Genomic DNA, 11,562 nt, shown 5'->3' with positions numbered 1-11,562 from the left:
TTCCTTGGATGCTGCCTGACCTGCTGCGCTTTTCCAGCAACACATTTTCAGCTCTGATCTCCAGCATCTGCAGTCCTCACTTTCTCCCTGTATTTTCTGAGTAGCCACTTCTGCTTCCACCTGCCCTTAGATTCGGTTCAGAAAACGTAGCCACTCTAGCCATCTTTCAGATATCCTGGATCTTGGGCTGGGGGAGAGGAACATTTAAAGCAACTTTAATTCACCCTGAGCACAGAGATTTATATGCACTGAGATTTCCAGCCAGAGCATCGGGGAAGCGCATGCGCAGGTGCTTGGAACGTCAACCAAACGTGCTGTTGCTGCTGGGGCGGCCATTTGACGGACGGCACCCAGAGCCAGTAGAGAGGCGAGATGAAGAGATTGGGCCAATGCTGTCGCGCAGGAGGTGGGCGAGCCGCGGCAGTCGCGTTCGGTTGATCTGAGAGCCCACGTGTGTTCGTGCCGGAGCTGTCAGCTGCAGAATTTCAGTTGGGTTCAAACGCTCAACCGCGTGCATCTCCGTGTGAGAGGGGGACGGCAGTGGAGAAAAGAAACACCAACACCCATTCCGTGCCATGGCTAAAGGGAAGAGAAGTAGGTCGGACACCCAGGACTCACAAGGAGAGGAGCCAACTTCTGAGATGCAGCCGGATGCAGCCAAGGCGAAAAGAAAGAAAAGGAGCAGAGACCAGGTGAGTGGTAGAAGGCCAGCCCAAGCCGAGGCGGCCTCGAGCCTCTGGGGTCCCCATGAACGCGGGTCCTTCTGTCAGTGAAAGCCCTGCTGCTCAGTAGCAGGGTCATTATTTTTGGTATCTTTATGTTGGCCTTTGAGGGTGGGGAGATGTCACGCATCAGAAGGATTTTATATTTTTGCTGTATTTCCACCCTCTATTTCGTGCATACTTCAGTTTATACTCCCACTTTATTCCGTCCAGCAGAAGATATAAAAGTTTGTATGCACATTCGAACAGATTCGACAACAGCTTTTTTCCCCGCTGTTACCAGACCTTTGATTTGTCCTCTTTAATGTTGATGATGATTGCTCTGCACCTTCTTGGCAGCTGTAACATCGTATCCTGCACGCTGCTCTGTTACCCTGATCTACTTGTATAGTACAACCTACCTTAAAGGACTTAAGACAACACTTTTCACTATACCTTGATACAAATAACAGTAACAGTAACATTTTTTATTCTCACAACGGTGACCATATTAAGATTACTGCCTGATTTTCTCTGAGGCTAATTTCTCCATGATCTAGATGAGCCACAAACTTTCTGAATGCCTTTTCCTGGCTTGAAGAGTGAAAAGAATGCTGAAGTCAAACCACAATTCTGTAAATGTAGAACTGCCAGGATCAATTTTATATAATGGTCACTATTGCATACTGTACTTATATCAGTTTGTAGCGAAATTCCATTCCCTGCCTTTTGGAGGGAGCATATGATCCATTAAGTGACTTTTAAATCTGTCCTTTACTTGACCATTGTCACTGAAAAATACTGAGTTATTTTATAGCAGGTGGTGTAAGTTGTGATATGTTACAATTTGGTTTGCCCCCAATTCTGCAGATCTTAAATAACTTTATTCTTTAATAAATTTGATTCATACTTTTTAGCCTGCACTCTTTAGCTTGTTGGCAGAATGTTTCCAACCTGTTCAGAGTCTAGAAGCACTTGATTCACTGTGCATTGTTTCTAGTGCCTTTCTCAAAAGAGAAGAGATTCATCATTCATCTGATGGCACTTTGTCCAAGTCCGTTTTGTGGATAAGATCAAATTTGATCCATAGAAGGTAAAGTTTTTCTGTAAAAGGTACTTGTACTTTGAGCTTGTGGAATATGTAATTCACGAGTGTGAAATGCAGTAACAATATTTATGGGAAGTATAGTGACAACATACATGTGTTCCCACTGTCCACTTAGTTTGGATAGTGCCATTTTGTTTTGGCGGCATTACTGGAACAGATTGTTTTGGTATATCAGCTAAAAGACATTTCTGATGAGACAGGTCTCCCTCACTGAATTACCCATCTAAGTTATGTGCTTAAGCCCAGGAGTAAGGCTTGATTTTACAGTGGTGTGAATCTTTAGTGAAATGGAATATTTTTAAAATCACTTTGCTGTGTGGTAGGTTGAGTAATCCAATGCATAAACCAGGCAAGTGCGTCATACTCCAGACAGTTGGTCATGATTGACCACCGTTGCTGATATTTAGAGAAGCACTATTTAGATTAGGTCATTGCCACTAAATAAGAATTTAATGGGTTGGATGATTCTTGTGTAAGCAGAGGACACTTACCAGGACACTTACCAGAACACTCAAAACTGGTAAATTACCTGGTATAGTGTATTAAATTCCATCAGTAACCCCAATCCTTAGGAAGGACATCGATACCCAACTTTTGACAACTTGTTTTCTTTGCTTGTGTAAATAAATAGGCTATCCTCATTTATGATAAATTACACACTTCATAGTGGCCAAATGGAATCCCAGTTTTCATGGACAGGTCCAGATAGATTTTATTATCAAATTAGGTTTATATTCAGGTTGGCCACCTGGTTGATGGAAAAACTAAATATATGTTGTGTTTCTGTTGATGTCACTCTTATGCATGCTCATTGAAAAATTCAGCCTCTACCAAGCTTTTGCTTCCTATAATTTAGAAGTTTGATGTTATGTTGTTGGTAAGTCATGTATCGCTCCACAGTTGGGATATGCCTTCAGGTATTGTCAGATCCATGTGATAGGTTCACATGTTGGAGTAGCTCAGGGTTTAATTCCTAAGTCAATCAGTGAGAAATTTGGGCCAGCAATGAAAATAACAATGCAATCAACAAAGTTGTAAAACTTTAATAAAATGTTAGTCAAGTTTCAAGTAATGGACAACTTTCACAGGAAATCCTATGGTTTCCAAGAACTAATATAAGGACTTAATTACACTTACAACCTTATTGTGCCATAGTCTCCAATTCCGACTGCAGTGACTTTTAGCAATGGCTTCCAAGTGATCTGAAAGCTTTCGGGCTGCCGTACATATCTTTTTAGCTGTTTAAGTGAATTCAACGCTGCAAATCAAAGAGTCTGTTCTTGATTTTGGTGTCCCTTTGGCCACCTATTCTCACCAAGTGTGGAAATGAGGTTTTAATCATTGAGCTTCCAAGGAAAGTGCTTAAATTGTAACATCAACACTTGAAATAAATTAGCCCAATGTGATGATAATGATTCCATTTATGCACTGACATGACTCTATAATTCAATTTCACATGCCAGAAATTTCCAGCTGCAATGTTGAAATAACATAACCATTGCCCTCAAAGGATGTATAAGTAGTTGAGTTACAGTTTGAAAATCCTTTGGACCTTCCAAATCTTTTTCCTAGGGGAGGACATTTGTTGGAATTTAACATGTAACACTCTTCGATTAGGTTGTTGATTTGCTTTACAAAAGCACATATCCACTCTTAAGTGACAGAAGTTAATAGAAATTGGTCTGAATTTTCCAGTTTTAGTCTAGCTAACATCTCATACATCAAGAGAAAATGCTTAGATTTGGTTAAGTAAAGACAAAAGGCTCTCCAGTCTGTCATATTTTTTACAATAATCAGATCCAAGTGTTATTGGATTCAGGAACTTCGAGTGAATGCAGTTCATTCATAATATGTTTGTTCAAGGTAAGTCATAATGGCCCATAAACTTGTAACTCTGAACTAATTATTTTTGCATGGAGGTGATTAAATGTGGAGGTCTCAGTCACTGAACCGGGTTTTGGGAATAGTAGGCCATGTTTGTATCGTTGAGTTAATAATGCTGACTAATGATCTGAAGATCTGAATTCACATCACACCATGGAAGCTAGAGATGTTACTTTAAGATAATTAACTAAACATTCAGAATAAAAAGCCAGCACCAAACCATACCATGATGGTCATGAAACCACCAAATTGTTGTAAAACACATCTGGTTACCCAACATTCTTTCCATGAAGCAAATCTTCTGTCCTTATCCTGATCTCTGTGCAACTTGAGCACTGTAGTAATGAGATTAGCTCTTAACTGCCCTCTGAAATGGCCTAAGAAGCCACTGAGTTGTTAAGGTGTCGCGGCATCAACATTTTAAGGGCAGTCCTAGATGGAAAGAAATGTTGGCTTTTCCAACAACACATGTACCTATGAACACATTTTTGAAAGTAAAACTTCAGCTTTTAAGAAAGAATTCCTGCATTTTTCCTACAAAAGTCTCTCAAATTCGGTACTTTATTTATTTAATGTGTTTATGGGATGTATGTTTTGCTAGTAAGACCAATATTTTACTGCCCATCCTGGTTGTCCTTTAGAAAGTGATTTTCAAGGAAGATTCAAAAATGAGGTAACAAGAGTCCAGACACAATATGTTCCTTTTAGGGTGAAGAGCAAGGCTGGTAGATATAGGGAATGCTGGATGACTGGAGAAATTGAGGTTTTGTTAAGAAAAAGAAGGAAGCACATGTCAGATATTGACAGCAGAGATTGAGTGAATCCTTAGAAGAGTATAAAGGCAGGAGGAGTATATTTAAGAGGGAAATCAGGAGGGCAAAATGGGGACATGAGTTAGCTTTGGCAAATAGAATTAAGGAGAATCCAAAGGGATTCCACAAATGCATTAAGGACAAAAGGGTACCTAGGGAGAGAATAGGGCACCTCAAAATCAGCAAGGCAGCCTATGTGTGGAACCTCAGGAGATGGGGGAGATACTAAATGAGTATTATGCACAGTGTTTACTGTGGAGAAGGACATATAAGATATAGAATGTGGGGAAATAAATGTGATATCTTGAAAAATGCCCAGATTACAGAGGAGGTGGTGCTGGATATCTTAAATGCATAAGGGTGGATAAATCCCTAGTACCTGATCAGGTGTATCCTAGAAGTCTGTGGGAAGCTAGGGAAGTGATTCCTGGGCCCTTTGCTGAGATATTTGCATCATTGATAGTCACAGGTGTGGTGTCGGATGACTGGAGGTTGGCTAACGTGGTGCCACTATTAAGAAAGGTGGTAAGGACAAGTCAGGGAACTATAGACTGGTGAGTTTGACATCGGTGGTGGGCAAGTTGTTGGACAGAATCCTGAGGGACAGGGTTTAAGTGTATTTGGAAAGGCAAGGACTGATTCTGGAGAGTCACCATGGTTTTATGTGTCGGAAGTCATGTTTCATGAACTTGATTGAGTTTTTTGAAAAAGTAACAAAGAGGATTGATAAGGGCAGAGTGGTAGATGTGATCTGTATGAACTTCAGTAAGGCTTCGACAAGGTTCCTCATGGGATACTGGTTAGTAAGGTTAGATCTCATGGAATACAGGGAGAACTAGCCATTTGGATACCGAACTCCCTCAAAGGTTGAAAATAGAAGATGGTGGTGCAGGGCTCCCTTTCAGACTGGAGGTCTGTGGCCACTGACGTGCCACAAGAATTGGTGCTGGGTCCACTGCATTTTGTCATTTATATAAATGATTTGGATGTGAACATTGGAAGTACAGTTCGTAAGTTTGCAGATGACACCAAAACTGGAGGTGTAGTGGACAGCGAAGAAGGTTACCTCAGTACAATGGGATCTTGATCAGATGGGTCAATGGGCTGAGAAGGCTGATGGAGTTTAATTTAGATAAATGGGAGGTGCTGCATTTTGGAAAAGCAAATCAGAGCAGGACTTATACACTTAATGGTAAGGTCTTGCTGTGTATTGCTGAACAAAGAAACCTTGGAGTGCAGGTTCATAGTCCCTTAAAAGTGGAGTTACAGGTAGATAGGATAATGAACAAGGCATTTGGTTTGCTTTCTTTTATTGGTCAGAGCATTGAATATAGGAGTTGGGAGGTCATATTGCAGCTGTACAGGATATTGCTTAGGACACTTTTAGAATATTGTGTGCAGTTCTGGTCTCCCTTCTATTGGAATGATGTTGTGAAACTTGAAAGGGTTCAGAAAAGATTTCCAAGAGTGTTGCCAGCATTGGAGATTTTGAGCTAAAGGGAGAGGCTGGGGCTGTTTTCCCTGGATTATTGTAGGCTGAGAGGTAGACCTTATAAAGGTTCATAAAATCATAAGGTGCATGGATAAGGTAGATAGACAAGGCCTTTTCCCTGGAATGGGGGAGTCCAGAACTAGAGGACGTAGGCTTAGCATGAGAGGGGAAAAATTTAAAAGGATTCTAAGGAGCAAGTTTTTCACACAGAGGGTGGTGCATGTATGGAATGAGCTGCCAGAGGAAGTGGTGGAGACTGGTACAATTGCAATATTTAAAAGACATCTGGATGGGCATATGAATAGGAAGTGTTTAGAGGGATATGGGCCAAGTGCTGGCAAATGGGACAAGATTAGGTTAGGATAATCTGGTCAGCATGGGCGAGTTGGACTGAAGGGTCTATTTCGTGCTGTACATCTCTACGATTCGAATAGTAAAAGGCACAGGGCAGCAGAAGCTTGACAGAAGACTAGATGACATTTATAGGAAAACACAATGGACAGCTTTGATACAGTGAACACCCTTGTTTTTTGCCGTGACATTCTCTTCATCTATAATTGTCATGCTTACAAACTGCAAATTAATCAACACGTCCTGTGGCAGACCTCTGGAGTTTTTGGAAAAGTACATTTCATAACCCTGATTGTCATTTGTTCTGTAGCACCTGGTGCATGGGTATTGACACAAAGACAGCAAATGTGAAAACTCTATTGTTTTCTAGTATGGATTAGCTGCTGAGGCAACTGTAGAGGCATTTAGAATGGCACATTTATCCTGATCATGGCAACACTGTTTGTGCAGCAAAACCACCAATGGAGAAATATAAACTGATCATGTCTCTCAACTTTCCCTCTAAGTATGGTACTTTTAATGTGACAGGGAATCTAATATGTCGGAATTTAAAACAGAAACCTTTTTAGCCCTCTGTTGTTTCCATAATCATTGTTCTTTAATACTGATATCACTCCATGGTGAATATAATAAAGGCTGTCTTTCAGTTATTAACTGGCAGTGAGTTTATACTCGGAAAAATAAAATATTATTGAAAGCATTGTGAAAATATGTATCATTATGTAACATGAGGTAAGAATAACTAACTTTGACATCATATATTTGTATATATGACTGAGGTGGGCATCAAGGAGCGTGACAAAAAAACTAGAATTGATGGGTATTGGGTGGAGGGGAGAATGTCTTCACAGGTTGGAGTCATATCAAGATTGTAGTTGTTGGAGTGTTCAGTTGTATCAGCTTCAGAAGTTCTCTGCAGAAGTTTCTCAATGTTAGTGTTCTAGGCACAACCATTTTCAGCTACTTCATCAATGACCTTCTGTCCATCATAAAGTCAGATGTATGCTAATGACTGCATAATGTTCAGCACTTTGTGTGACTCCTCAGAAACTGAAGTGGTTCATGTCCAAAAGCAGTAATACCTGGACAACATTGAAGCTTGGTCTGACAATTGGCAAGAAACATTCATGCAAAAAATATACTAGGCAATGACTGTTTCCAACAAGAAAAAATCTAATTACTGCCCTTTGTCATTCAATGGCTTTACAATCGCTGATTTCTTTCCAGCATTCCTACCTTTAAACACCTTGGAGACAACTGGTGACTGAACTGGACTAGCCATATAAATGTATGGCTACAAGAACCGGTCAGAAGCCAGGAATTCCACAGCTAGTAGCTGACCTCCTGACACTTCAAAGGCTGTCCACCATCCACAAGGCACAAGTCAGGAGTGTGATAGAATAATCTTCACTTGACTGGATGAGCACAGCTCCAGTAACATCCAAGAAACTTGACACCATACAGGACTAAGGATCCACTTGATTGACCCCATAAGCACAATCACCCCTCTACCACAAATACAGCCCTCCATGCAGCATTCTAAAAGTTAGTGCTTCCAAATAAACCTGTTGGACTATAACCTGGTGTTGTGTGATTTTTAACTTTGTCCACCACAGTCCAACCACTGGCATCTCGACATGCTGTATTATGAAGATTGGCTGTTGCGGTTCTTCAGTTCGTCACTAGATGGTGCTGAAAGAACAATTTCCTGTTTATTTGAATAAAATCTGTATTCTCCCAATTCAAAACCCATTTTTTTGCTGAAATGTTGAGTTGCCTGTTTTACTCTTTCCTCAACTGCATCTCTGTGATTGCAGCAACTTCGCAATTCCCTGTGTTAACTCATGCCTTTAACTAATCTGTTTTACCTATAATACTCCTCACATTAAATAGAGGTCATCCAGTGTCACCTTACGCCTTAGAAATTAACATGGCTGGACTCCCTGTGCCTTGGTTTCTTTGCTAAAGTACGCTGATTCCTACTGTGCCAACACTGTTTTCCTTCCCACTGCCAAATTAGTACTGTATAAATTCTTCCGAACAGCACTAGCAAACAAACCTGCAAGAATGTTGGTCCCATTTTCGTTCAGGTCCAGACCGTCCCTTCCTTACAGGTTCTAGCTTCCCCTGAAACTGTAGGAGTGGTCCAAGAATTTAAAACATTCTCTCCTGCACTAACTCTTGAGCCTCACATTCATCTGCCCTGTTCCCTTATTTCTGTACTTGCTAACATGTGGCACTGAGTGTAAGCCAGAAATCACAACTGTTTGAGATCATGCTGTTTAGTCTACTGCCTAACTCCCTCAATTCTTGATGTAGGACCTCATCACCCATTTGACCTATGTCATTGGTATCAATGTGTACCATGACTTCTGTCTTGTTACCCTGCTTTTCAGGATGCCCTGCAGCCACTCAGTGACATCACTGATCCTGGGACCAGGGAGGCAACACACGATCCTGAAGTCATGCTTCTAGCTGCAGAAACATCTATCAGTGCCTCAGACTAATGAATACCCTATCACTATTACTCCTGTTTTCTTTTTCCTCTGCTTCTGTGCAATCAGGCTGCTTGTGGTGCCAGAAGCTTGGCTTTGTCTGTGTTCCCTTGAGGAATCGGTCCCCTCATCAGGATTCCAAATGGAAAACCGATTTGTGAGAGGGACCATAGGGGACTCCTGTATTACTTGCCTGGGGATTCTCTTTGACTGTTTGGTCACCAATTTCCTTCTTTCCTCCAGTGGCTGGAGTTGCAGTGTAACCACCTCTCTGAACGTGCTATCCATCTAACACTCAATTTTGGGTGTGTTCAACAGTGTCTTCAGCCACTGCTTAAGCTACAAAACACGGACCCAGATTTCTGCAGTTAAGAAAACTTTCTGCACATACCTTGGATGACAGCAGGGTCTGTGACTTCCCATATGTAATAGGTCACGTATTCCATTCTGTTGACCTCATCTGCTATATCTTAATCTTGCACTAACTTGGTCTTACTTGCACACCTTTCTAATTACTTAATCATAAAGATTTGGAGATGCTGGTGTTGGACTGGGGTGTACAAAGTTATGAATCACACAACACCAGGTTGTAGTCCAACAGGTTTAATTGGAAGCACTAGCTTTCAGAGCGCTGCTCCTTCATCAGGTGGTTGTCTGATGAAGGAGCAGTGCTCCGAAAGCTAGTGCTTCCAATTAAACCTGTTGGACTACAACCTGGTGTTGTGTGATTTTTTAACTTAATCGTAAAGATACTTCATTTACCTTAAATTTAGTCTACTTTTATTCTCTGAGTTTGACTTATCCCTGCTAATTTTCAGTTAATCATTTGATAATCTCTGAGCCCTTGGGCTTTGGTCTGCTCCTGCCCCCACTGATCTGAAAATGTCATTAGGCAAAGAAGGCAGCAGAAAAACAACTTCCTTCTCTATTTCATCTAATTCCCACTGACCAAAGTGTCACACTCCACTCTCTGCAGGTTGCACTTGGGGCCAAACTGGGTAAAGATGGCTCATCAGATTAGTATAGAAAGGTGTGAAACAAAGTTTTTCAGGTCAGCTGTGTGAAGCCCTCCTTGCTGACATCTGGATACTTCTGGCACATTTGATTAATTACTTTACAGATCAGTCGAGCAAAGCCTGACATTATAGAAGTAGGCATAGTTTTACTCACTAGGTCATATCTCACAGCCAACCTCGTGAACTCTTTCACCATCATTAGCTTTGGACACTTCCTGCCTCACAATAGTACTGTATATAGATAGGTGCAGTGGCTCTGGGAGTCTTCAGAATCGGCTCTGGAGCCAATGAAGTTTCACTCATCGGGTCAAACATATACAAGTATACAGGGAGAACTAGCCATTTGGATACAGAACTGGCTCAAAGGTAAAAGGCAGAGGGTGGTGGTGGAGGGTTGTTTTTCAGACTGGAGGCCTGGCTGATTACCCATGTTCCAGAATTAGCTGCTCCTTATTTTCATATGGCTACATTCTTGGCATATTTCTACTAATATGAAAAATTCCTCACATGTACTGTCCACCTGATTGTAGGATATTTCCAATCCAGCGATAGTCTGCTCTAAATCATGACTCACTTTGGGCCTCTCTGCTTTTGACCTCATTACAGCCTTGGTTCTAACATGGACAAAAGAGCTAAACCCCAGAGGTGTGGTGACAATGACTATTCTTGACAGCAAGCCTGGGTGCGGCCTCCAGTAAAATTAAAGCTAGTGGGACTTGGAGAAAAGTCTTGACTGGTTAAATTCATATCAATCACAAAAGAAGATGGTTGTGGTCTTTGGAGGTTAAACATATTGTTCACAGTGCAATGTTGCAGTAGTATCTTCGGCTCCTGGGCTCGACAGACTGAGTTGCTCCTTCCCTTCAATATAATATAAGAAGTGAAGATACTCCCAGGCTGAGGCTGATAAGTGATAAATAATATTCGCATCCTGCAAGTACCACACAATGGCCTTTCCCAATAAGAGAAGATCTGACAGTCTCCCCATGACATTCACTGGCATTGCTGAGAAAATCTATAGCCTTAAAACTTGTCTTTAAATATTTAGACTAAAATGTAATTTTGAATTATAGAACACATTTGTTGCACACTAGAAAATAGACAGGCTGGGAGGCTTAGAAAAAGGGGGGAACCCAAGGTAGGCAGAAGATAAAAACATCTGTGCTCACCAAGTGATAACAGGATGCTCTAAGACAATTAAGAACATTTACCTTAACTTGGCAAATGTGGTGCCACTGTTTAAGAAGGGCGGTAAAGACAAGCCAGGGAACTATAGACCGGTGAGCCTGACCTCTGTGGTGGGCAGGTTGTTGGAGGGAATCCTGAGGGACAGGATGTACATGTACTTGGAAAGGCAAGGACTGATTCGGGAGAGTCAACATGGCTTTGTGCATGGGAAATCATGTCTCGCAAACTTGATTGAGTTTTTTGAAGAAGTAACAAAGACGATTGAGGGCAGAGCAGTAGATATGATCTATATGACTTCAGTAAGGCGTTTGACAAGGTTTCTCATGGGAAACTGATTAGCAAAGTTAGATCTCACGGAATACAGGGAGAAGTAGCCATTTGGATACAGAACTGGCTCAAAGGTAAAAGGCAGAGGGTGGTGGTGGAGGGTTGTTTTTCAGACTGGAGGCCTGTGACCAGTGGAGTGCCACAAGGATCGGTGCTTGGCCCTCTACTTTTTGTCATTTACATAAATG

The 11,562-nt window shown here is 41.5% G+C and overlaps 1 protein-coding gene across 1 annotated transcript in view; it reads left to right on the top strand.

Annotated features, from left to right (window-relative positions):
* The first annotated feature begins 508 nt into the window (after positions 1 to 508).
* LOC122560789 (uncharacterized protein C7orf50 homolog) overlaps positions 509 to 11,562 on the top strand; it is a 403,958-nt gene continuing 392,904 nt past the window's right edge. The window contains exon 1 of the mRNA XM_043711883.1: positions 509 to 692. Coding sequence (XP_043567818.1) covers positions 576 to 692 — 117 coding nt within the window. The 5' untranslated portion in view covers positions 509 to 575. The remainder of the gene's footprint in view (positions 693 to 11,562) is intronic.

The sequence above is a fragment of the Chiloscyllium plagiosum genome, chromosome 21, assembly GCF_004010195.1.
Source record: "Chiloscyllium plagiosum isolate BGI_BamShark_2017 chromosome 21, ASM401019v2, whole genome shotgun sequence".
Taxonomy (NCBI): domain Eukaryota; kingdom Metazoa; phylum Chordata; class Chondrichthyes; order Orectolobiformes; family Hemiscylliidae; genus Chiloscyllium; species Chiloscyllium plagiosum.
Note: the sequence above shows the minus strand (reverse complement) of the source record. Positions and strands in the feature narration are given on the sequence as shown.